The sequence below is a fragment of the Suncus etruscus genome, chromosome 10 (assembly GCF_024139225.1).
Source record: "Suncus etruscus isolate mSunEtr1 chromosome 10, mSunEtr1.pri.cur, whole genome shotgun sequence".
Lineage (NCBI taxonomy): Eukaryota > Metazoa > Chordata > Mammalia > Eulipotyphla > Soricidae > Suncus > Suncus etruscus.
The window spans coordinates 109,029,268-109,056,607 of NC_064857.1; the positions used below are offsets into that span (position 1 = coordinate 109,029,268).

At 39.8% G+C, this 27,340-nt stretch overlaps 2 protein-coding genes and 1 non-coding gene across 3 annotated transcripts in view; 2 read left to right on the forward strand and 1 right to left on the reverse strand.

Annotated features, from left to right (window-relative positions):
• The window catches only part of EPDR1 (ependymin related 1), a 50,316-nt gene extending 39,518 nt beyond the window's left edge, over nucleotides 1-10,798 (reverse strand). The window contains exon 1 of the mRNA XM_049781894.1: nucleotides 10,331-10,798. Coding sequence (XP_049637851.1) covers nucleotides 10,331-10,611 — 281 coding nt within the window. The 5' untranslated portion in view covers nucleotides 10,612-10,798. The remainder of the gene's footprint in view (nucleotides 1-10,330) is intronic.
• Nucleotides 10,799-16,274: 5,476 nt separating this feature from the next.
• Nucleotides 16,275-27,118, forward strand: SFRP4 (secreted frizzled related protein 4). Its single transcript, XM_049781888.1, has 6 exons — nucleotides 16,275-16,723; nucleotides 18,697-18,777; nucleotides 18,860-18,925; nucleotides 20,354-20,552; nucleotides 24,494-24,557; nucleotides 26,933-27,118. The coding sequence occupies exons 1-6, from the start codon at nucleotides 16,279-16,281 to the stop codon at nucleotides 27,116-27,118; spliced, it is 1,041 nt and encodes a 346-aa protein (XP_049637845.1). The 5' UTR covers nucleotides 16,275-16,278.
• LOC126021561 (U6 spliceosomal RNA) lies at nucleotides 17,005-17,111 on the forward strand. The gene has a single exon (XR_007500066.1). It is a non-coding gene; the product is annotated as a U6 spliceosomal RNA (small nuclear RNA).
• Nucleotides 27,119-27,340: the final 222 nt, after the last annotated feature.

Sequence of the window (27,340 nt, forward strand, 5' to 3'; positions counted from 1 at the left end):
ATACAAGCAATTAATTTTTGATAATGGATCAAGGAAACCTCTGCACCAAGTGGTACTGGTAAAACTGATCAATTACATGTAAACACATGAACTCATGCCTCTCTTTAACACTATAAACAGTATCAAATCAAAATGGATTTAAGACTTTGATATCATACCTGAAACCATAAGATACATAAAGGAAAACAGGAAAAACATTCCATGACATACAATTAGCATTATCTTTGTGGTGTTAGAACTTAACCTAAATAATCTATATAAAATCATGAGAAAATATCAAGTAAACAAATTGACTGGCATTTGACCAAATAACTGTCCTGAAACCTTCAGAAATAATAAGTGCAAGAAAGATTAAGGAACTTTTTCTCCCAGAAAGACTAAAAAGCACAATGCCTAAATGTGATGCTTGAATACAAACTGTTCTTTTGTTATGATGAGCACAAAAAGAACTGGCAAGACTTAAGTGAGTTTTGAATTCCACATAGCAGACATGAGTCCACATTAATTTTCTAAGTTTTATGACTGTGCTGCAGTTGTGCAGGACAGTATTCTCTCTATTCTCTCTTTTATGCTCTCTCTTATGCCCCCCCTCTTTTCTTTGTAGAAATAACTGTAAAGTGTTATGGAGAGGGTGGTTGGTGATATCTGGTTGGCAACTGATAAACAGAACTTTCAAGTGGTCTGGGGGTAGGGAGCTCTGTTTACTATCAATGCAGCATTCATGTAAGTATAAGATAGTTGTAATAAAATAAAGTTACATACTTGGGAAAATAAGCACTCTTATCCTGACCCTCAAACTTCAACAAATGATTGTTGAAGTTACATAGTGTGAAAACATCCCTGGGAACTATCTTCTGCAAGCAGCCCTCGGCAACCATGAATAGTAAGCAGGGAGCTGTTGAGAGAGAACAGTCTTCCACATTTTGAGTCAAAGCATTCAAGGGAACACATTCTCCAGGAACACAGCTTAGGAAAAAGGAAAAGGAAGGAAAAAGAACTTTGCATTTAGCTACACAAAGAGACAAGTTGAAGTCAATTTCATTGCCCATGGCAGAAGAAAAACCATCTTGTTAGAATTAATCATGCTTTTGTGGTGTCATTACATCTTATCTGTGCCTATTTTAAGGAATAAAGCATATCATATCAACATTATATGTATTATAAAAGTTAAAATAAAAGATGAAAGAAGCCCTTATTCTGAGAAGTTGAAATCTTATTGTGATAATGACAAGCTGAAAAAGCAGGTTTGACATCTATGAGTGTCCAAACAGATACCCAATTTCTCCTAACTACTCTAAGCAGTTTTGCATTACATAGAAGAGAAAGAAAGAATAGTCTCTTCTTCAATAAACAATGCTCTAAATAAGGAAATTGAACTGATCAGAATTTTGCTACTAATCAATTTATTACTCCACTGAAGACAAATGTTTCTTTTAATTTTTTATTAAAAAATTCCCAAGCTAACATACAGATAATACAATAGTCTTCTAAGATCCTATCCCTGAATTACTCATGTATATTTTCTTAACTGGCCTTTCTCATGCTACATTGAAACTTCATTAACTATAATGTCAAATAACTATCTTTGTAAGCAATGAGTAGCCTATTGCTAGTAGCTTACTAGAACTCATTCAGTATTAAAATTGTTTATATCACAAATTTTACCATCATGACTGAAATCTGAAAATATTCTTATTTTTTCTCAGTCTTCAAATATCATATTGCAAGTTTAACCAGAGACTCAGGGAAGAAAGACAGTTGGGATCCAATAACAAAATGCAATCAGTTACTAATAATTCCCATTCTCTGCTAAAACATGTCTGATCTGAAGTTTGTGAGGCTATTAATGTTTTCCACTATTTCATGGAAAAGAGAGCCTGGAAAATCCTGGTCATTTCACAGTAACTATCTGGATGCAAAATAAAAATCTTAAAAAATTGATCCAATTTAAAACTCACTTCTCAACTTGTTAATAAATGTGAAGAGACAACCCATACATAGCTTTTTTCAAATAACATCTGGTTTCTTGACTGAACTGCTAATACCTGAAAAAAGTTTCTAAATTTCCCAACAAATTTACATGTTAAGTGCTTAAAAATGCATTTTGCCCTAAACTGTCTTTCTACATCTGATATAGGGCCAGACATGAAATTTGAGACAGAAGCTTGCCAAGAAATTGGAAGAAGAAGAAAATTGTCCTTAGAAATTAAACTGTGAAATCAATACTTGAGATCATAGAATAGAAAAAATGAGAAATCACCACAAAGAAAACAAAAAGTTTCTAGGTTATCACGTTTTATTCATAATCCCACTAAAGATATGATACATATATCTCAAGATTATTTCCACTGGTCACATAAGAAGTTGCTGAGAGTCCTAAGTATTGTCCATAGAGGCTCTTTGAGAAAGGAGTCTGAGCAACATTACTGGGATAGCACAGAAATGGCACCCATAAATCATCCAGTGGTAGAGATAGATGAATGTGTCCTTCTATTTTAGTCTGACAACCTTTTAGATTGTCTTATTCCTGATGAAAAACTCAATGTTGAGCAAACTGTTTAGCCTAGAGCAAGCAATCATTTGATGCAACAAATTTGCAAAAATTTTTAATCACAACATCTTCATTATACTTTGCCTCTCCACATAGTTCTACTTATGAAGACAGAATGACCTAGTCTTTTTTGGGGGGTGGGGAGGGGAGAAACACCAGGCAGTTTTCAGGAATTACACCAGCTCTGCTCTCAGGGATTACCACTAGCAGGCTCAGTAAAACACCTGAGGTACTAGGGACTCAACTCAGATTAGTTGCATGCCCTAAACACTGGACTATTGTTTCAATACCCAGGATCTAGTCTTAAATAATGGATAATATTGATTTCAACAGTAGTTACAAAAGTCAATGAAATATGTAGTTTAGCATTTGAGTTTGCTTACTCCCAGAGCCCATGAGTAAACCAAGGGTAAAAGTCACATCTCTGGGCCTTAAATTCTCCAGGATGTTGATTATTGACTGACACATACTGGCCTAGTCCCCATCATAATCTAATAAATTAGAAACTATTATCATCCCCATTCTGTTAATGAGGGAACAGGCTCAGAAAGTTCTAATAACTTGTCCAAAGATTTGCAACATGAATCTGGATTCAGAGCCATTTTGTCATTTTCTAATAGCCACATCTCTTCAAATATGTAGCTACTAACTACAGAGAAGCCTCTATTTTCTTCAGTTGTCCCTTTGCTTTAGAGATTTTTCTTTTCTTTTTTTTCACTTATAAGAATGTTTGAATATTTTTTATATTTTTTTATATTTTATTTAAACCCCTTGATTACATACATGATTGTGTTTGGGTTTCAGTCATGTAAAGAACATCACCCACCACCAGTGCAACATTCCCAACACCAATGTCCCAAATCTCCCTCCTCCCCACCAAACCCCCACCGTGTCCTATAGATAATCTTTCTATTTCCATCATACATTCTCATTATTAGGATAGTTCAAAACGTAGTTATTTCTCTAACTAAACTCATCCCTGTTTGTGGGGAGCTTCATGAGATGAGCTGTAACTTCCAGCCCTTCTCTCTTTTGTGTCTGAAAATTATTATTGCAAGACTGTCTTTCATTTTTCTTAAAACCCATAGATGAATGAGACCATTCTGCGTTTTTTTTCTCTCCCTCTGACTTATTTCACTCAGCATAATAGATTCCATGTACATCCATGTATAGGAAAATTTCATGACTTCATCTCTCCTGACAGCTGCATAGTATTCCATTGTGTATATGTACCACAGTTTCTTTAGCCATCCATCTGTCGAAGGTCATCTTGGTTGTTTCCAGAGTCTTGCTAATGGTAAATAGTGATGCAATGAATAAAGGTGTAAGGAAGGGATTTTGTATTGTATTTTTGTGTTGCTAGGGTATATTCCTAGGAGTGGTATAGCTGGATCATATGGGAGCTCAATTTCCAGTTTTTGGAGGAATCTCCATATTGCTTTCCTTAAAGGTTGAACTAGACATTATTCCCACCAGCAGTGGATAAGTAAGTTCCTTTCTCTCCACATCCCTGCCAACACTGTTTGTTCTCATTCTTTATGGTGTGTGCCAATCTCTGTGGTGTGAGGTGGTACCTCATAGTTGTTTTGATTTGCATCTCCCTGATGATTAGTGATGTGGAGCATTTTTTCATGTGTCTTTTGGCCATTTGTATTTCTTCTTTGTCAAAGTGTCTGTCCATTTCTTCTCCCCATTTTTTGATGGGATTAGATGTCTTTTTCTTGTAAAGTTCTGTCAGTGCCTTGTATATTTTGGATATTAGCCCCTTATCTGATTGCTATTGGGTAATTAGTTTCTCCAACTCAGTGGGTAGCTCTTGTATCCTGGACGCTATTTCCTTTGAGGTGCAGAAGCTTCTCAGTTTAATATATTTCCCATCTGTTAATCTCTGCTTTCACTTGCTTGGAGAGTGCAGTTTCCTCCTTGAATATGCCTGCAGTCACAACATCCTGGAGTGTTTTGCCTACTTGTTGCTCTATATATCTTATGGTTTTGGGTCTGATATTGAGGTCTTTAATCCATTTGGATTTTACCTTCGTACATGATGTTAACTGGGGTCCTAAGTTCAATTTTTTGCAAGAGGCTAGCCAGTTGTGCCAACACCACTTGTTGAAGAGGCTTTCTTTGCTCCATTTAGGTTTTCTTGCTCCTTTATCAAAATTTAGGTGATTGTATGTCTGGGGAACATTCTCTGAGTATTCAAGTCTATTCCACTGATGTGAGGGCCTATCTTTATTCCAGTACCATGCTATTTTGATAACTATTGATTTGTAGTAAAGTTTAAACTTGGGGAAAGTAATTCCTCGCATATTCTTTTTCCCAATGATTGCTTTAGCTATTCTAGGGTGTTTATTGTTCCAAATGAATTTCAAAAGTGCCTGATACACTTCTTTGAAGAGTGTCATGGGTATCTTTAGAGGGATCGCATTAAATCTGTACACTGCTTTGGGGAGTATTGCCATTTTAATTATATTAATCCTGCCAATCCATGAGCAGGGTATGTGTTTCCATTTCCACATGTCCTCTCTTATTTCTTGTAGCAGATTTTATAGTTTTCATTGTATAGGTCCTTCACATTTTTAGTCAAGTTGATTCCAAGATATTTAAGTTTGTTTGGCACTATTGTGAATGGGGTTGTTTTCTTAATGTCCATTTCTTCCTTATTACTATTGATGTAGAGAAAGGCCATTGATTTTTGTGTGTTAATTTTGTAGCCTGCCATCTTGCTATATGAGTCCATTGTTTCTAGATCTTTTTGTTAGAGTCTTTAGGGTTTTCTAAGTAGAGTATTATGTCATCTGAAAACAGCGAGAGCTCGACTTCTTCCTTTCCTATCTGGATTCCCTTGATATATTTTTCTTGCCTAATCTCTATAGTGAGTACTTCCAGTGCTATGTTGAATAGGAGTGGTGAGAGAGGACAGCCTTGTCTTGTGCCAGAATTTAGAGGGAAGGCTCTTAGTTTTTCTCGATTAAGAATAATATTTGCCACTGGCTTGTGGTAGATGGCCTTAACTATATTCAGAAAGGTTCCTTTCATTCCCATCTTGCTGACAGTTTTGATCAAGAATGGGTGTTGGACCTTATCAAATGCTTTCTCTGCATCTATTGATATGATCATGTGATTTTTATTTTTCTTGTTGTTGATGTTGTGTATTATGTTGACAGATTTACAGATGTTAAACCATCCTTGCATTCCTGGGATGAAACCTACTTGATCATTGTGGATGATCTTCTTAATGAGGCATTGAATCTTATTTGCCAGGATTTTGTTGAGTATCTTTGCATCTGCATTCATCAGCAATATTAGTCTGTAATTTTCTTTTTTGTAGCATCTCTGTCTGGGTTAGGTATCAAGGTGATATTGGCTTCATAAAAGTTATTTGGAAGTATTCCCATTTTTTCAATGTCATGAAAGAGTCTTGCCAGGATTGGTAGTAGTTCCTCTTGGAAAATTTGAAAGAATTCATTAGTGAAGCCATCTGGGCCTGGACTTTTGTTTTGGGGCAGATATTTGATTACTGCTTTAATTTCATCAATAATGTTGGGGGTGTTTAGATATGCTACATCCTCTTCATTCAACCATGGAGGACTATAAAAGTCCAAGAATTTATCCATTTTTTCCAGGTTCTCATTTTTAGTGGCATAAAGTTTCTCAAAGTAGTTTCTGATTACCCTTTGGATCTCTGCCACATCAGTAGTGATCTTCCTTTTTCATTCCTTATACGAGTTATCAAGTTTCTCTCTCCTTCTTTTTAGTTTTCCCAGTGGTCTATCAATCTTGTTTATTTTTTCAAATAACCAACTTCTTTCGTTGATTTTTTGGATTGTTTTTTGGGTTTCCACTTCGTTGAGTTCTGCTCTCAGCTTTGTTATTTTCTTCTCTCTCCCTACTTTTGGGTCCTTTTGTTGAGCACTTTCTAATTCTATGAGCTGCGTCATTAAGCTATTCAGGTAGTCCCCTTCTTCCTTCCTGATGTGTGCTTGCAAAGCTATAAATTTTCCTCTCAGTACTGCTTTTGCTGTGTCCCACAAGTTCTGATAGTTTGTGTCTTTATTATCATTTGTTTCCAGGAAAGTTTTGATTTCCTCTTTGATTTCATCTTGGACCCACTGGTTATTCAGTATGAAGCCGTTTAACTTCCAGGTGTTAAATTTTTTCTGTGTCCCTTTGGAATTCACATATAATTTCAGATTCTTGTGGTCAGCAAAGGCAGCCTGCAAGATTTCTATCCTCTTGATATTATGAAGGTATGTTTTATGTGCCAGCATGTAGTATATACTGGAGAATGTCCCATGTACATTGGAAAAAAATGTGTGTCCAGGTTTCTGGGGGTGGAGTGCCATATATATATCTACTAGGCCTCTTTCTTCCATTTCTCTTCTCAGGTCTAGTATATTCTTGTTGGGTTTTAGTCTGGTTGACATATCCAGTGTTGACAAAGCTGTGTTAAGGTCCCCCACAATTATTGTGTTGTTATTGATATTATTTTTTAGATTTGTCAACAGATGTGTGAGGCTTCATCCATGAAGGACCCTTCTTCCTTGGAGGCAAGATGACTCACCCAGAAAGGGAGGAGACAGAGTGGCTAAATGGATCAAAAACTCAATCCAACCTTCTGCTGCCTACAAGAAATGCAACTGAATAATCAGAACAAACATAGACTCAAAAAAAAGGCTGGAGGAAAATTATCCAAGCAAACAAAACCCATAAAAAATCTTAGGCCCGAGCACACAGCAGAGAAGACAGTCTGGGAGAAATGCTGGGCTTCAGTGATCCAGCTCAGTTCTTAGTGTGATATTTTCTTCTTGTTGCAATGGAGTTCTTTTTTAGAAAGAGCGCACGGCCATGTAGCGAAGTGGCTATGCTCTTCTGGAGCCTCTGGGAGAGCGAATTATCTTATAGCCAGTTTTCACTTTAGGAAGCAGTTCCTTGGCGTTCTGGCCCCTTGAATGGGCCTCTGGGAGAGCGAATTGTCTGGGCCCTTTTTGGCCCACTCCCAAGAGGTTCAGAAGACAGGACAGGAGACAAACAGACACAGGCAGCACTCACAGTTTCTCAGAGATTTTTTTAATCCAGTTTCATCTACATACCTCGAGGCTTCAAAGCAATGAATATGAAGAGTAATAATCAACTCTAATCAGACATTCAGAAGGGATACACATGTGAAAAATGGGGGATGCCTCTCTGCAACCTCCACATTCCTCACTGCCTATTACCTGTGATCTAGAATCTATCAAACTCCTCAATAATTCCCCAATAACAAAATGCAATCAATTACTAATAATTCCCATTCTCTGCTAAAACATGTCTGATCTGAAGTTTGTGAAGCTATTATTATGGCTACTATTCATTCCATCTTTTATTTGAACCTCTATAAATGTTGTTCATATTTTTTTGTTTTAATGCTTTCACTCTTGTTCTCCTTCTTTCTTTTTTCCTTCCCCTGTTCTCCTTCATTCTATTTTTTTTGGGGGGGGTGACAACAGGCAGTGCTCAGGGGTCATCCTGGCTCTATGTTCAGAAATTGCTCCTGGCAGGCTTGGGGGACCATATGAGATGCCAGGATTCAAACCACCGTCCTTCTGCATGCAAGGCAAACTCACTTCCTTCATGCTATCTCTCCGACCCCTCTCATTTAATTCTTGTGTTTTGTTTTTGGGCCACACCCGGCATTGCTCAGGGGTTACTCCTGGCTGTCTGCTCAGAAATAGCTCCTGGCAGGCACAGGGACCATATGGGACACCGGGATTCGAACCAACCACCTTTGGTCCTGGATTGGCTGCTTGCAAGGCAAACGCCGTTGTGCTATCTCTCCGGGTTCTCTCATTTAATTCTTAATAATGATATCAGTGACATTTAAAGAATCCAATCTAGGCACTCCAATTTGAAAAGTCCTTCAGTGGATTTGGTCATCAGACATGGTCATCAGACCCTATGCTTCATTCCTAAGGATCTGGGCCTGCAGACTGAATGAAGAAGCATATTTAGCCCTCCATGCTCCTGGACATACACATCCTGACCTGGAATAATTTCCTTGGACAAAGTTTCTCTCTACACCTCTATGAGTAAGTTCATAGACAGGTTTGATTCATGTTCTCTAGGGTAACTGGATTAGGAGCACATTTGAGGTGCTCTCGCTACATTCAAGTCATCTTTCATCTCACTGTATGGAAACTTTATGATTCCAGCTATGTTCTCTTTAAATTCCCAAAACCATTCTGTTAAAACATATTCTTGACATTTGAAAAAAATGCCTTTTTGGGATGAATGAATGAATGAATGAACATTATACCTATTATAAAATCAACTTAGTAGTGTGATCTTAAAAAAGTTGTTTAATATTCAACTCCCTGTGTTTTCTGCAGAACAGAAATTACAAAACCCACACTTGTCAAGTTCTTGTGAGATCTACATTAAATTATATATGTAACATTCTCACGTCCACATCTGCTCAATTTATTGTTACTAATTGTTACTATCACTATTTGACGTTTTAAAATTAAACCAAAAAAATTCATGTTTTTGAAAGGGTTCATGGAGCTTTTCAGAGTCCCATGATGATTAGGTTGTTCTGGCCTTCACAGCACTGGCATTGTACTTCTGGTCACAAATTATCTTACATTCTTGAATACACTGTTTTGAAAAGCTCTATCACTTCGGTAGTTTCTTCAGCATTCCTAATATTTTAATCGGTGCTTTCAGGAGCAATTTTAGCCAGATTCAGTACAGACTGAATTGCCTCTTGGGATTTTGACACCTTCCAAGGTCCTATCGAGACAGTTATATATGGAATCCCTGAGAAGAGCACCCAGAGGACAGATGGTTGAGGAAAGAGACCATGAGGAATCCCCAAGCAGAAGTCAGGCCAAAGTAATGTGAATTTTTGGGATAGTGTCCTCTGTCAAGCAGAGGTGAAAAGGTGAGTGCTCAGAGCAGGTGTAAAGAAAGTAGTGGAGTCTTTGGAATATTGTACCGCCATCAAGAACAAGTAAGGACCAACATGTGGCTAATAAAATCACACAGAGACGGTTTTATTTTTCAAAAAGCACCGATCATTTATGCTTTCTGATCAAATAAAACTTGCTTTTAGTACTGGTGAGATAGTACAAAGGGTAAGGCAATTGTCTTGCATGCAGCTGATCCCTATGAGGTTCCATTGCCAGCACCACATAAGGTCCCAAGTCTTGCTAGCAGTGACCCCTGAGCTCCAAGAGAAAGGCCTGTGCACTGTCAGGGTGCTCCGTCCACTAAACTCCTCCCAGAGAAAGGGGGATTGGACTAAAAAAATGGGGGGGGGGGGACAGAGTGTTAGTACAGTGGATAGTATGTTTACCTTGCATGAGACAACCCTGGATTCAATCTCCAGGCTCTCATGGGGTCCCCAGAGCACCGCCAGGAATGATTCCCGCGCATAGAGCCAAGTAGTCAGCCCTGAGAATCGTCTGTATGGCCCCCAAAACTGTTGTCAATCAATTCTTAGTCACAATTTGATGAGGTCAAGGGGTGAGGATCTATTTGAATCCACTCCGCATATTACTATTATTATTATTATTATTATTATTATTATTATTATTATCGTGTTGTTATTTGCCCATTGGAGAGTAAACAACAACAATCTTGGAGCAGAAGGCACCTTGGACTTGAAAGACGCCCCTGGACCTCCCCAGGCCTGACGCAGCGGCCTGCAAACCAGCTGCGGGAACCGGGGCGCTGGGCCCTCGGAGGGCGCTTGCAGGCCACCGGGCGTGTCCCCGCAACCCCAATGCCCGCGCCTACCTCTTGCAGGGCACCAGCGCCTTCCTCTCCTCCAGCACCCGCACGCGCCGCTGCAACCCATCGTAGGAGAGCCGCGCGCGTCGGTTGAGGCCGCTGCTCTGCTGGAACAGCACCTGGCGGCCTTCCCATTGCTCCGGGGCCCGGCAGGGCTTCGGGGCGCGCTGCGACCCTCCGGCCCAGGCCTGCGGTGCCACGGTCCCCAGGGCGCACAGGACCCCGAGCGCCCAGGCCCAGAGGCCGCATTGCAGCAGGGCGGTGCGGGCCACACGGCTCCGGGCCATCGCGAACTGCAGGGGGCGGCCTCTGGTGGCACCCCGAAAGCTGGACCTCCCAGGGTCCGAGGCTGTGCTGATCCCGGAGGCGAAGGCCGGAGCGTGCGCAGACGCAGGGCGCACGGGAGCGCACGGGGCGCGCGGAGCTGGATCTGTGCCCGCGCTGGACTGGCAGCCGCTCTCTGCAGCAACTGGGAAAGGCGGCTGCCCAAGGACATCTGAGCCTTAAAGGACACGCGCGGGGTCGGGGCGCACGCGGGGGTGTGTTTCTCTACTGCTTTCAGTGAGTTCCATGATCCCATGCTAAGGGCCAAGGTCAAGATCTGTAAATGCAAGACTGCTGAACCCAACTTGCTGGACACCCCAGATCAGAAATGCCACCTTCTTTCTATAAATAAATAAATAAACAAACAAACAAACAAATAATAAAATGAGGGTGGAAGGTCAGAGTGATAGACAGCACAGCGGTAGGGTGTTGGCCTTGCAAGTGGCTGACACAGGGCAGACCTGGGTTCTATCCCTGGCATCCCATATGGTCTCCTGAACCTGGAGCGATTTCTGAGCTCATAGCCAGGAGTAACTTACCCCTGAGTGCCACCGGGTGTGGCCCAAAAACTGAAAGAAAAAAAAATTGAGGGTAGGAGATTTGACAGGATGAGGCCTGAAGCCATTATGAGCAGTTCTGTGAATCACAGAACCTCAATTCTTGAATTTTGAACTAGGGGCCCTAGAGATAGCACCGCAGGGAGGGTACTTCTTGCCTTGCATGCAGCCAACTTGGGTTCAGTACTGCCAGGAGTGATTCCTTATGAGCCTCAGAGCCAGGAGTGAGCCCCGAGAAGAGCGCAGGGTGGTTTCCAAACAGATTCCTGGCTTGCCATATGGTCCCCTGAGACCCTCCAGGAGTGACCCCTGAGCACAGAATCAGGAGTAAGCCCCAAGGACTACAAGATAGAAAAAAAGGAAGTGGAGATATAAGTGGAGAAGGAATACAAGAGAAGGGATTTAAGAAGGTGGAGGAGGGAGTGGAGTGGTGGCACAAGAGGTAGGGTGTTTGCCTTGCACGTGCTAACCTAGGATGAACCGCAGTTTGATCATGGTCTCCCAAGCCAGGAATGATTTCTGAGCGCATAGCCAGGAGTAACCCCTGAGTGTCACCTGGTGTGGCCCAAAAACAAAAACAAAAACAAGCAAAAAAAGGTCAAAAGGAAAACATAGGGAAAGTATCTTAACTACACATAGTATAAAGATGGTACTATAATATTCACCGAGTTTTTAATTTTAGAAAAAACAGACTTTTACAAAATATGTACCATATTTACTCTAATTTTGAGAAGTTGACTATTCCCCCAAGCATATAGTTATAGAACTATGAGTTTGGTTACATTTTCTGTAAATTACAGTTTCCATTTTAACTTTACACACACACACACACACACACACACACACACACACACACACACGCGCGCGCTTTCCTGATTTCAGAATACTATAACACTATATGCTATTCAATGATACTTTGCCACACAGGCAGGATGGGGCAGAAACAAGAGGGAAACTGGAGAAATTGGTGGCAAAAAATGAACACTGGCAAAAGAACTGGTATTGGAAGTTTATAATGACTGAAACTCAACCATCAATGATCTTTAACCTAGTATCATAGCAATTCAATAAATTTTTAAATAACTCAGTTACATAGCAATTCAATAAATTTTAAATGACATCTTCATTCCATTATTCCAGCACTAAAATATTTTATTTAGGTACTTCTTTATTTAAAAGTGAGGGTTTTGTTTGGTTTTGGTTTTGGGCCACACCCGGTGATACTCAGGGGTTAATCCTGGCTATGTGCTCAGAAATCATTCCTGGCTTGTGTGGACCATATGGGACAGTAGGGATCGAACCTAGGTTCGTCTTGGGAAGCCACATGCAAGGCAAACGCCCTACCACTGTGGTATCACTCTGGCCCCAAGTTATTCTTTATTTAAAAGTGAGTTAATTAACCAATGATTTTATAACCAAAGACTTTATAATTTTCTGTCTTTGGTGTGCCATGCATAGCTCATGACTCCCCTCAAAATTCAAAATTGTGGTATAGTCTATGGCAGTTGGACTTAAACATTCCCCTTGGATACCTCCACTACAATGATTCTTGATTCTGGACATGCCTCCCTTTTCATGCCAGATATAAAAGAAAAAGAAAGCTGGATTATTGAAGGGGGCAGGGTAGTGACCAGTTCTACTGTCTCTAGGGGGGCACAGATAAAGCATCTGAGAAATGCTGCCAGCTTTGTACCTATTTGCTTTTCTTTCTTCTTTAAATCTGAGCCTTTGGTTAATTCCCATCTAATTCTCTCTCCCTCTCTTTGAAATCCCAGGGCAGCTAAAGCAGGCCTCAGACACCAGGAAGAAAACAAAGTATACTTAGTTTTCTTCTCTTCTCTTGTTGCAAATCAGCCCCTGATAAGGTTGACTGAAGGAGGGATGGAGGATGAGGCCTTTCTCCTCCAGCTCTGACCATGCGTCTGTTACCCTGTTCAGCCCGCCGTTCTGAAGTGAAAGTGGCAGGAAGAAAGCCAACAGGCAGTCAGGCTTCCAAAGAAAACAGTTCTTTATTCCGTGAAGAGGCCAAAGCCAAAAGGCCTAAGAATAAGTCCAGGAAAGAAGCCCCTCACCTTCCACAGACCCTTGCTTTTATGCCCCAGGTACCACCCTAGGGTGGGAGCAGAATGCCAGGTCACACCCTAGGGTAGGGCACAATCACAGATCAGGGTAGGGTCAGTAACATAATAATCCCATAAAATGTTTACATACACAACATCTCTCTCTGTCAGTACAGGGTGGGCAGTCACTACATGTTGGCAGACTGGGTGGGCATGAGACCCCACCCAACAGCTGGACCCCATGGGGTCCTGCGAGCCTTGCAATACCAGGTCTTGACAGCCTTAGGCCTCTGCAGCATGCAGCCCTGAAAGCCCTGGCTAGCATTGGGCCATTGCACTATAGTATTCTGCAACTATAAAATAAGGAATGCTATTGAAAACTTATGAACATCTCAAAAAGAAAATGAACTAATTTTAAGCATATGAAGTTTTAAAAAGAAAATATGTATATTATATGGGGTCTAAGTATGGGTATAATTAGAAGCTAGATTGCTTAAGGGACATGAAAGACATTTTAGAGATTTTTTATTGATCCCTCTATGAAGGAATTTGAAACCAGGGATGAATTTCGAGTGAAGGCAGGGCATCATCTGCTTTCTAAAGTGAGAGCATCATCTGTTACCTGCCTTAGAAAGCCCCCCTCAGGATGGAGTCTGATGAGCTAGACACACAAGAGGGAGAAGGAACAGGAGGTTGCTGTGGTTAGAATTCCCACAGGAAATGCCAACATTCTGAGCAAAATTGGAAGTGTAGAATGAAGGGGGAGGAATAGAGTTGGTAACTATAGACAGGAATTTCACAGAAACAAGTTTTGGGTTGGGACACTAGGAGTTCAAGTCTGAATGAGGAGAAATCCATTCAGTTCATGATTTGTTGCATTTGAACTGGCTACAGTACGGTAATAGTGATACCTAGGGTCAAATAGAACCACATTCCGAGAGTCAGCAGAACGAGAATCGGAAAGCCAGCGGTGTCTAGATGGTTGTTGAGTGAAACAGCTGTTCTCTACCCAGAGTGGCTGGCACTGCCATTCAGAACAATGTAGCTGTCACTATGAGTTGGGAACGTGTCAGGTGAGACTGTCATCTCATGAGAGGAAGCCAGCAGTACTGAACTTTCTGTCATGAGTGATTGGCAACTCAATCCCAAAGTCAACCATAACTCTGCAGGAACACTGGAAGAAGGTAGAGAGCAAGAACAAGAACTGATAGAGGAGTCCAGAGAACTGAAAACATTATAAAGATGCATAGAAAAGCAGCTATCACCAATTGAGCTTTGGACAAACCTGTATCAAGTTCATGTTAATAGGTCCAGATCCAAAGAAGGACCTGGAGAGGAAGAAGGAGCAACTTAGTCCTTAGCACCAAGACTGGTTAAATGTCACTTGTGCTTATTTGTTATTTTAGTTGTTATTTAATTTATAATATAATTATTTATTTATATATGCTCATTCTTATCCAAGGACCGAACTAAACTAATTTTGTTGATTTCAGCTCTGGACAAACATTATCTGAAATTCATATTTCCAACTTAAAGTATATTTTTATATTCAAATGTCTTAAGGAAGATATTGCTTGAAATAGGTGTACAACAATAAAGTCTTCTTTTCCTGTGAATATCTGAGTGAGCATTTCATTTTATTATTTATTTCTAAGAAAATAAAACGTAAGAGAAAAGTAAACACAGCCACTCTTTTTTCCCATGGTATCCAGATTCTTAATTCATAAAGAACTATTACTGAGTGTATCAAAAACAAACCAACAAGTGACTGAAAGTCACTTGAAACTAGGTGGAGACGGGGTGAAAGCTTTCAAACCTTGGTGCTCAAAGTTTTCTCTGTTTTCTTCTGGGTTTCTTTGATTCATGCTGGTGAGAGGAGTAGGGAATTAGGGAAAAGAAAGGGGAATTTTGCTAAAAAGAAATAGAAACCTGAATAAAATAGAAGACACTTGTCTTCAGGCAATACTATTCCTGGAACAGAAAAGGCATTGCAGAAAAACGTGAGTCCAAATTATTTTCTACTAGCCATAACAGTAACAGGAGAGTTGTGATGCCCTTCACTCCCGCGTGGAACCCAAATGTTGTCGCATCTGCAACAGCACACAAGATCACCCCTAGGCGAACCTCCTATCCCCTAGTGGACAGAAGCAAAACGCTTTCGAATTAAGGAGCCCCGAGCAGCTCTCCCTTTCATCCTTTGGTCTAGGGAGGAAGCTAGAAGGAAGAAGAAAAATCCAGCTTTGCGGGGTGGAGAGGAGGGAGATTTGGGACATTAGTGATGGGAACGTTACACTGGTGAAGGGGGGTCTTCTTTACAAGACTGAAACCCAACTACAATCATATTTGTAATCATGGTGTTTAAATAAAGATATAAAAATTAAATAGAATGTGAAAATTCTCGAGAAAAAAAGAATAAATAGTTGTATTTATATATATAAAAAATTTCCAGCTTTGCGTACTACTCTTTGCAGTCCTCTCTTCCTACCTGTTGCATGTGCAATTCAGAGATTCTTTTCTCTGGGTCCTAAGTAAGGGCTCTGGCTAGACTTCAGAGCAGAGGTGCTGGGCTGCTTGCGGGGGGGGGGGGGGTGCGTCCCGTCCCGGGGCCCTGCTCCCAGAGGAGGCGATGTCAGCTTGTCTGCACCAAGAGAGAGAGGGCGCGGCGTGGGGCGGCCGGTGGGCAGTCCGCGCCGCTTGCATTTGCCAGGGCAGCGCCCCGAGCCACGTCAGGAGGGTGTCAGGAGGGATAAATAGGGTCCGAGAATGGCCGTGGCTGGCTGCGCTCGAAGCTGCCTGGTGAGCGCCCCGAGCTGCGCCCCGAAGGCTGAGTGCGTGGTGGGGACCAGCCAGCCGCCTCCACTTCGGATCCCCCAGCCCAGCAGGACTGCTTGGGGACAAGACTTCGGGGGGGAGAGAGAGCGTGTCCGGGTCTCCCAAGAACGCTTGCCCGGGGAGGAGACTCGGCTTCCGAACCCCGCTCCCCAGTCCCGGGTGCGCGCGTGGAGATTCCGTTATGTTCGTGCCAGTGCTGGCGGCCCTGTGCGCCGGGTTGCGCCTGGCGCTGGGGGTGCGCGGGGCCCCGTGCGAGGCGGTGCGCATCCCCATGTGTCGCCAGATGCCCTGGAACATCACGCGGATGCCCAATCACCTGCACCACAGCACGCAGGAGAACGCCGTGCTGGCCATCGAGCAGTACGAGGAGCTGGTGGACGCCAACTGCAGCTCGGTGCTGCGCTTCTTCCTCTGCGCCATGTACGCGCCCATCTGCACCCTGGAATTCCTGCACGACCCCATCAAGCCCTGCAAGTCGGTGTGCCAACGCGCGCGGGACGGCTGCGAGCCGCTCATGAAGGTGTACAACCACAGCTGGCCCGAGAGCCTGGCCTGCGACGAGCTGCCGGTCTACGACCGTGGGGTGTGCATCTCGCCTGAAGCCATCGTCACAGAACTCCCAGAGGGTGAGGCTGGAGAACGCAAACGGGGATGAGAGTCGGGGAGCAACGTGACATGCTGAGGCGTATCCTGGGGCAGTGGGGGGTCCGCACATGCACTACATTGCTGGGTACTCAAGTCGCCTTGCGCACACTCCGGGGTTGCAGAAAGTGGGAAAGGGTGGGAAGATTTTACAGCAAAGTTTGCTTTCCCTTCAGCAATGTCAGGAGCAGAAAAGCAAAGTATGTGTGTTTTTGGGGGTGGGCAGAAAGTAGGGAGGGGGTTCTGCCTACAAACGGGGCCTTTGGTGCTCGCTTCGGCAGCACATATACTAAAATTGGAACTATACAGAGAAGATTAGCATGGCCCCTGCGCAAGGATGACACGCAAATTCCTGAAGTGTTCCATAGAAAGAAAGAAAGAAAGAAAGAAAGAAAGAAAGAAAGAAAGAAACACAGAAAGAAAGAAAGAAAGAAAGAAAGAGAAAGAAAGAAAGAAAAAGAAAGAAAAAAGAAAGAAATAAAGAGGAAAGAAAGAAGAAAGAAAGAAAGAAAGAGAAAGAAAGAAAGAAAGAGAAAAAGAAGAAAGAAAGAAAGAGAGAAAAAGAAAGAAAGAAAGAAAAATAAAGAAAGAGAAAGAAAGAAAGAGAGAAAGACAGAAAGAAAGAAAGAAAAAGAGAGAGAAGAAAAGAAAAGAGAGAAGAAAGAAAGAAAAGAGAGAGAGAAAGAAAGAAAGAAAGAAAGAAAGAAGAAGAAAGAAAGAAGAAAGAAAAGAAAGAAAGAAAGAAAGAAAGAAAGAAGAAAGAAAGAAAGAAAGAAAAGAGAGAGAGAAAGAAAGAAAGAAAGAAAGAAAGAAAGAAAGAAAGAAGAAAGAAAGAAAGAAAGAAAGAAAGAAAGAAAGAAAGAAAGAAGAAAGAAGAAAGGAAGGAAGGAAGGAAAGAAAGGAATGAAGGAAGGAAGGAGGAAGGAAGGAAGGAAGGAAGGAAGGAAGGAAGGAAGGAAGGAAGGAAGAAAAATACTTTAAAGTACATAAATGTTGGAAGTTCATGCTTACTTGGAAATCTATTTCTGCAAAATGTGATGTGGGGATTTTGAGGGGTTATATTTAAATTGTTTTGACTAATGTAAAATATCCAGTTGCATTGGAAATAAACATTTTAGATGGTTTTTGTGGGGAGTAATAGAATTTATCCAGGTTGGTGCATATTTTAGCCTGCTGGAATTGGGTATTTTCTTTTAAATATTTCTAAAAAATTTTTTTAAACCTGTGATTTATAAAGGTAAGGATGACTGGGTTTTAGGCTACAATATTTTGACAGCCATCCCACCAGCAGTGTCTGCCTCCCTCCACCAATGACCCCATGCTCTCTCCAGCTCCATTCCCTTCCTGCCACCCGATAGCACATTTCAAAGTTCTGTGGTTGTAGTCCACCTCCTGTTTTCCATTTTGATGAGTCTGTGATTTGGATATGCAGTTATTCTACTTTCCCACATCACAAGTATAGTCAAGGCCCCTTATCCCCGTTCCCCTATTAAGTCCCCTTTTCATCTACTTCCTTCCCACCCTGTTTTCTTCTCTGTCCTCCCTATCCTCTAGGGTCAAGGATGATGTAGGTATTCACCTTTACTATATTACATTTTCTCATTCACTTATTCTAGATAGCTCAGAAAAGTGAGACCATCATGTGTTTGTCCTCTTTCTTGCTTACTTCACTAAACATGGTAGCTTCCAGTTCCAACCAGATTGCAGCACATCACACGATTTCCTCTTTCCTTGCAGCTGCAGAGTGGAATGGACATATTTTCACATCAGTTTGTGAGCAGTGACAGAGCTCACAGATTTTTTTTCTCTCCTTGCCCACTCAACATGAGACACAGCAGCTATTTCAGGCAAATCTGTCTTCAGAATTGTTCATGAGTGGAGTAGGCAGGCCTTTATTCTAGTTGGATGAGCAGAGTGGATCACTGCCTGTGCCAACATGACCCAGTGTGTGTTTCAGATGTAAAGTGGATAGACATCACGCCAGACATGATGGTTCAGGAACGGCCTCTTGACCTTGATTGTAAACGTCTAAGTCCAGGTGAGTGACATTCCCTCAACACTCCACTTCCTGCTCCAGTGATTCCTGAGCCTTTTCCTAATCTCTTTTATGTGTTCTCTAGATCGGTGCAAGTGTAAAAAAGTAAAGCCAACTCTGACGACATATCTGAGCAAAAATTACAGTTATGGTAAGTCCTATGACAAAACCGTTCCACCTTTGCAAGTCACAAAGTAAGGAAAAGGTTTAGTAATTTTTCTAAGTAAATATTTGAATGATCTCAAACACTCTAACAATGGCAAGACCACATGCTTTTTAGGGTCAGTACAGAAAAGGTCAAGTAAGGTGAGATAGCAGTTTGGATCAGCTGAGAAGTTTGACACAGTGACCCTCCTTGTCTTTGGGAGAAGTCCAGGGACATCCACTAAAGATTCTTTGTTACTTACTATGGGATGGCTGGGAAAGAGGCCCATTGGCTGGATATATGATGCTCATCAGTCCAAGTATTAGGACTTTTCCATATAGATTTATGTTTACAAAAATGTTATACATATTTTCAAGAAATCATGGAACATTGTTGAACATTAAACTCCCTGGCCACAAGGAAAGACTGACTAGAATATATAAATTTCAACTTTCATCTTACTTTAAAGTTAGTACTTTCTTTAATGACCAAAAGGTCTGCTATTTTTTTTGTTTTGTGTTTTTTTTAGGTCTTCTATTTTTTATGTTTTTTAATGGTGCTGTTGTTCAAATGCAGGATCTCATACATATAAGACAAATATTTTTATTATTGAGTTATAGTCTTATGCCTCCTCCTCAGTTTTTGGTCACATTCAAAGTTTTTTTTTTTTTTTTGCTTATTTATATTTATTTATTTAGTTTTTGGTCACATTTAGAGCTGCTCAATAGCTGCTAGGTCTTCTCACAGAAATTACTCTGGGTGGTGGTGATAAGGGAACCAAATGGGACACTTGGGCTAGAACCCAGGTTGGCCACATTTAAAGCAAGTTGATAGCACATACTCTACTTTGTTTATTATTCATATAAGCAATCACTTGCTGCTCTGCTCACCTGGTGCTGGGGGTACTGAGCCATGCTGGGGTGGAGTCCAGTCAGGAGTTATGCAGTGCACAGAGACTCGAGGGCTTAGCCCATGCCATGAATGTGCTCTGTCACTTGAACTATCTCTCCTACTATCAGTGAAACAGTTACTGCGCTACTATAAAACTAAATGTCCTGACATGGTTTTGGGAAACAAAAGATTGAAACTCTGAGAATTTTAGGACTGAGAGAGAAGTATCTGTGGAATTCTCTATTCTCTATTCTAAAGAAGGAGCCATTATTGACCAAAGGCAAAACCCAGATAAAGCTTGATTCTCAATTGTCTTGCATCTTGTAGCATGATTGAAAACTCTGTAGACCATTTGAAAATATGAGAAGCCTTGCATTCAGCATGTGATTGTGTGATCTCTATTTGTCTGCATTTGGTCAGTTTGGACATGGCCATAATTACAGAGATGATTCTTTAAGAGAGGTTTAGCCATTGGCCAGAATAGACCATTCCTATTATTCTCTGAAGACTTAAGTGACACTTCCTCTAATGTTTAAATTGCAGTCATTCATGCCAAAATAAAAGCTGTGCAGAGGAGTGGCTGCAATGAAGTAACTACAGTGGTGGATGTGAAAGAGATTTTCAAATCCTCATCACCCATTCCTCGAACTCAAGTCCCGCTCATTACAAATTCTTCCTGCCAATGTCCTCACATCTTGCCCCACCAAGATGTGCTCATCATGTGCTATGAGTGGCGTTCAAGGTAGGTATGTAGGAATAGAAAACATTTCCCACTCCATATGGACACACTCAAAGTTACAGTTTTGAAGACTGGCTTAAAAGTCTGTTAAAAAGCGGATTTGCTGGAATCAGAGAGATAGCATAATGGCTAAAGCACTTTCTTTGCATTCAGCTCACCTGAGTTCAATGCTCAACATCCTGTATGGTCTCTTGAGTCCACCAGGAGTGGTTTTTGAGCACAGCTAGTTGTGCTTCTCCTCCATAATAAAAAAAAATTGCTAGATTTCTCTGTGAGGTATCATATATTTTAACTATTTCTAATCTATAAATGAGATAATACAATGGTATATTTATTTTGTTTAGTTTAGTTTCAGTTTGTAGGTCATCCCTGGCAGTGCTTAGAGCATATGTCTGCTTTTCTGCTCTGGAATCACTCCTGGCAGTGCTCAATGGTCTGTCTCTATGAGGTGCTAAGAATAAAACTAAAGTCCTCCAGATGTAGAGCAAGTGTCTTTCCTTGCATTATCTCGCAGGACCCTTAAATTGAAGCTTTAAAGATGCACTTTAGTTGGTAGAGGATAGCAGTCTGGCGCCTGCCCAGTCTGCTGTTGACCTGGGTTCCATCCCAACACTATGGTTGGCTTCCCAAACATAGGCAGGAATGACCCCTGAGTACTTTTGGGAGTGGCCCAAACTTTAAAAAAAGATTTTTCCATGATGTACAGGGGTTATGGAATTTGCCTTGCACATTACTAGTCCTAGATCAATCCTGATTCAACACTGCATATGGTCCTCCCACCCAGCAGGAGTGATCCCTGAACTCAGGTCCAGGAATAAGCCCTGAGCACTGCTGGGTATGGCCCCAGAACAAAACAAATGGAAAAGGGAATTTCAAGAACTTATAAACAAATTACATTACTTTGAGACAAAATAAAATTTTTTATGTGGCAAAAACTAAATTTTTAAATTCATGTAAAAGCTTTATTATTAAAACATTTTATTAAGAAAATTATGTAATAGCTTATAAATCAGTAAGGTGATGATTTGATATTACATCTACATATTTATTTATAATATTTATTTAATAAAGCCTAATCTACACATCTATCCTGTCACATACACACATATTTCTACTCTGAAGCTTATGACCGCACAACCTCTTTTCTTGGTATATTCTTATATATAAAATATACAATAATTTATATTTTATCTATAAAATATATAAGACTAAATCATATATATCATAAATATAAAGACCAAACACTCTACAATCTCTAGGAGAAAATGATATATTATATTTTATATAAACTGGCTGCATAATATTTCCAATAAAATTGCTTCCTTTTTTAGGGACACCCACACCTAGCAGTGTTTAAGGATTACTCTTGGCTTTGCACTTCGGAATCACTCTTGGTGGTGGTTGGAGGAACCATATGAGGTGACAGGATTTAACCTAGGTTTGCTAGTGCCCTACAGCTATACTATAGCTCTAGCCCCAGGATTGCTTGTTTTTCTAACCCAGCAAGTTGCTCCTTGATCTCTATCATATGGGCTCATCTGTTTCTTCCTGATACAGCTCAGTACTATTTCTCCAAAAGTTTTTTGCAACTAAAACACAAATGAGCATTTTGATACCACTTTAATTAAATAATAACTTAAAAATTAAAATATAGAACAACAATTTTTAACATATTGAATAAAATCATACTTACAATCGTGTTCTTTTTGCTTCTATTATCTTATTTTCTTTCTTTCTTGGTAATAAGTTGTCTGCCAATGTCTTAAATATTTTATGAATATTTTAAAATTTGTATGAATTTATATTAAATGGGTGACAAATCATGTTTGTGGGGCATGGAGGTTTTTCTGCTTCAGTAATAGACTCACTTTTAGGAATACTGGTCAACTAATTCTATTTGGATAGATAAATAGACTATAAATGAACTGACAACGTTTATGTCACTCATTGCTTTTTAGATCAGCCTCAGTAGAAATATTTTGTATGATTTGGGCTTTATTTCTTCAAAATTATTCCACTTCTTATTTAAAAGAATAAACTGAAAATACATATGAAGAAAATTTGGAGAAACAAGAGAGAGAAGAACTTTGCTTTATGAGATATACAATTGTGCATCAGATGAACAGAGCTGCACTGGTTCCAACCAAACCGTATGTGCTAAGAGTAGAGTGCTAAGAGTAGTAGTTGTTTCTTTGTATGAATAAAGAAACAAATTAGAAGAAACTTACTTAAATCAGATACTATTGCATAAAATAACTGAGCTACACACAAGTCAATTGGAACAAAAAAACAAACTTTTTGTTTGAAAAAATATTCTCAAAATAATTTCAAGTGGATAAAAGAGTATTTTTAAAAGCAAAGAGCATATAACTAAATATGAATATGTGATATTTGAACAGCAACATATTTTTCAATTAAAATTTAATATAAGTACAAGGTAAATGCCAGTGTATCTGTTTGATTCCGTAACAATATACACATAAAATATCTCAAATAAAATAAAAAGATAGGGGCCAGAAAGACAGCACAGGGATAAACTTGACTGGTAATTGACTCAGGTTAACTCTCTGGACCCACATATGGTCTCCAAAAACAATCCAGAAAATGACTCCTGAGCACCAAGCTAGGAGTAAGCCTTGAGGAATACTGAGTAAAGTTCAAAGGAAAGATTGGTGATGACAAGTTTAAATTAAGAAAGCTTGGAATTGAAATGACAAAGGAATAATAAATTTCCTCTATAACGGTATAATGTGAATTGGTACTTAAACTGCTAAGATGTCATTATAGAAACATTTACATATAAATCTAATGGACAAGTTAGATAAAAATAAATACAGATAATAGCACTAAAGTTAATTTTCTCAACAATCCAAATAAAATATGATTTCTTTTTTTTTTCTTTTTTGGTTTCTGGGTCCCACCCGGCAGCGCTTAGGGATTACTCCTGGCTGTATGCTCAGAAATCATCCCTGGCAGGCACAGGGGACCATTTAGGATGCCTGCATTCGAACCACTGTCCTTCTGAATGAAAAGAAAACGCCTTACCTCCATGCTATCTCTCCTTCCCCATGATTCCTTTTTTTTTTTTTTTTAAATCTTACTGCTGTTACATTTTGTTTGTATTTTGTTGTAGGTTTCGGTGCAACACCTGGCAGTTTTCAGGGATTACTCCTAGCACTGTGCTCAAGGGTTTCTCCTGGTAGACTCCATATGCAGAGCCAGGAACCAAATCTGGGGCCATGTCACCTGGACTACCTGGTGCTCTAAGTCTTCATTGTTTTAATAAATAGAAATCCAACCCTTTACAGAACAGTTATGATCTCTGAATTAAGAATTTTTTTAAAAAATATCTCCTTTTTGAGGGGCCAGAGTGGTGGTGCAAGTGGTAAGGCATGTCTGCCTTGTGCGAGCTAGCTTAGGACTGACCGTGTTCGTTCTCCCGGTGTCTCATGTGGTCCCCCAAGCTAGGAGCGATTTCTGAGTGCATAGCCAGGAGTAACCCCTGAGCATCACCAGGTGTGCCCCCCAAAACTATCTACTATTTGATTCAGTACTTCATTCAGAAATGAGGTCTAAGAAAAGAATGGGAACTAAGAATCTTTTGTAGAGCATTCGTATGAGTTGTTAAGCAAAATAATTATGGTAAAGCAGTAGAGGAATAGTACAGTATATTATTATACTATGAATCTTTATTTGTTCCATTATGTGGTCATTAAGATTATATTTTAATTATTTTATTCATATAAACACTCAATTACATGATACAAATAAACATAATACAGAATCTATAATTAAAATATATACATAGATTAAAGGAAGAATAAAAATATCAATGAAATATGAATGGAGGATATTTATGTGGGTTGCAGAATTAAGTGATATTGAAGAATTTGGTCCTAAGTTTTCATTTTGTAAACTCAGAATAAAAAATACTTCTTTTTCAGAATGATGCTCCTTGAAAATTGTTTAGTTGAAAAATGGAGAGATCAGCTTAGAAAAAGATCTACAGTAAGTATAATTAGCAATGCTATGAATATGGGTTGAAGTGATATAAGGAAATTCAAGAGAATTTGAAATTCTTCACAATAGAGTAAGAAGTGCATCTAAAGCATAGACAGGCATATGTCTTCAAAGTAGGTCGTTAGTAAGAAGCCTATTCTAACCTGGAATCTTCATCATAAATCTATGTTTAACATCCAAGGGGACTCAGTTTCATACAATACTTGTCTAGTAATTATTTCAAGGTAAAATTGAGTTCTGTTTATTTTATTATGCTTAATTGTTTTTAACCAATGGTTAACTACTTTACCATGCTTTATACCCACGATATTAAATAGACATCTACATGTGATAGTGCAAATGACCAGCTATGAAATTTATGCCATCATTGTACATGACAGACACTTTTCTTATATCTAGCATAAGCTTTAAGACTTTGATCAAAATAAATAATATCAGGCTGCAGGCATAGAACAGCAAGAAGATTGCTTTTCTGGCATACAGCTGATCCAGGTTAGATCCTCTACATCTCATATGGTGTCTCAAGCACCACCAGGAGCAATTTCTGAGTGCAGAGCCAGGAATACACTGGGAGAACTGCTGGGTGTGTCCCCCAAACAAAAACAGAATAAGAAAAGTATGTTGTGGCCAAATACATGAATTTTATAGTAACATGTGGAAATGATATTTCAACTAGTTTTTTTGTGCGTGTGTTCCCAGAGATGTAAATTCATATTAAATCGAAAGAAATTAGTTCAATGGTTTGAAATTTCTAAAGAAACCCCTCTTTCAAAATAGATTTAGATATAATCAAGAGCATTTGGTTTCAAATCTATAAAAAATTCTACTACTGCCTGTGGTTACAGTGTTCTAATGAACAAACATATATTACTCATTATTTACTCATATATTACTCATGATTCATTACTCAGAAGAGTATATACTACTATTAACTCATGGAAAAGTGAGTTTGAAACAGCTTCTTCTAACAGTGCATTTCTCAATAGCAGGATAGCACATCATAATTATATCTGTACATCATGGGTTACTTTACTTGTTTGTTTATTATTTGGGTATAGGCATGTGGTTTAGGGCAATTTCTAGCCATGCAGAGCATACATGCTCAGAGATACTCAGTGGTAACTCTTGGTATGGTTCAGGAATCCATGGAGATCAAACTGACATGGACTACATTCAAGGCCAACTCCATAATACCTGCACTATTCATGTAGTCTCTCAGAATAATTTTTGTCTTACTTGATAGAAAATTCTAACAGAATTGGTTCTAATTTTTAAGACTGCAACAGATTAGAAGTATCAATACAAAGGCAAGTCCTCTATAGGAATCTGAAAACTAAGATTTAAATTAATGAAAAAGAAGTCCTACAAGATTCATATTTGTTTGATCAATTTTCCTCAGCAACAAACATCTCAATGTATTAAATAATTTGAAAATATTACCATGTAATATCAATGACTATGTTTCTTGGTTTAGACTTGTGTGCTAGGATTATATGGACAGTATTTCTTTCCAATTATAGTGCCTCAATGTTTTGCATTGCCTTGTATGCCATCAACCTATATTCAGTCCCCAGCAACCCAAATGGCTCCATGAGCCCACCAGGAGTAATTTCTGAGTGCAGAGCCGAGTAACTCCCTAAGCGTGGCCCCCAAACTAAGCAAAACAATACATTCTTAGCAAACTAGAACCACATGTGTTCTGATAAAATTAATTATCTACTCAAATGGCTTTTTATTTGATCCTTATATGCAAACATTTTCAAAATAGCAGCTATCTGTATTGTAAATAGAAACATTTTTTCTGTCAAGGAAATGGCTATCCCATGCTTATCTTGCCTTTAGTTCTAGGTAACAAGCACTTAAATTAGTATATTTGTAGGCTTGAATGGAACTTCTGCCTCCCTTTGAATAGAAAAAAATAGGTGAACCCTGACTTCCCATTGAGACTGGAAATTTTCTGCTTTTAGTCATGTTGAAACTTCTTTACAAAGCACTCGTTGGTGTAGCAAAATTCTATTATGGGACCTATAGGAAAACATGCATGACCTGGGGTCTTGAAGATTGGAATCAGTTTGGTGTACTGAATCCCAGCTCTAACATTTATGTGAAGAAAGTGTTCATCATATGTAGAAAACCTTGGATAAATAACTTTGTCTCTTGATTTAGGACTGTGTTATTCAGCTAGAATGACTGGTGTGAATTTCAATGAAATATTGCACACTTACAAACTCATCTTGTACTTGCTAAATAACATAGATTAATTATTGTAATTGTCATGACGAGAAATTTCATTTTTTTTCCTAGTAGTCACTTAATACCATAAAGGGAGGGAGTGGATTTGATTTGATTTGTTTACCTCACAGCAGTGGGAGGAAAGGCTTCGTGAACAACAACAGACATTTCAGGAAAAGAAGCAAACAACGGTGCGCACCAGTCGTAGTCATCCCCCGAAACCGAAAGGAAAGCCTCCTGCTCCTAGACCAGCCACCCCCAAGAAAAGCATCAAAACAAGGAGTGCCCAGAAGGGAGCAAACCTGAAAAGAGTGTGAAATAAATGCTTTTCACAGTGAAGACGCCCCTCATGGTGAAGCCAGGCATTGCTCTGAGCCTGCAAATCAGTCCCTTCAGACTCCAGAGACACATTCTGCAGCACTTTTGCTGGGCTTCAATTTTTCTTTTTAAGCCATCACAAGCCACAGTGGTCCTTTTGCCTTTGGCATGGAAGATGGCGTAAAGACTCATGGAAGAACCGTCTTTGAGGGTAACATGTG

Excerpts from the sequence above, each read along its gene's own strand:
- SFRP4 (XM_049781888.1), top strand. The coding sequence starts at position 16,279 with ATGTTCGTGCCAGTGCTGGCGGCCCTGTGCGCCGGGTTGCGCCTGGCG. Across the intron at positions 18,778-18,859 it reads TTGTAAACGTCTAAGTCCAG|ATCGGTGCAAGTGTAAAAAA; the intron begins GTGAGTGACATT and ends TGTGTTCTCTAG. Across the intron at positions 20,553-24,493 it reads TGCTATGAGTGGCGTTCAAG|AATGATGCTCCTTGAAAATT; the intron begins GTAGGTATGTAG and ends CTTCTTTTTCAG.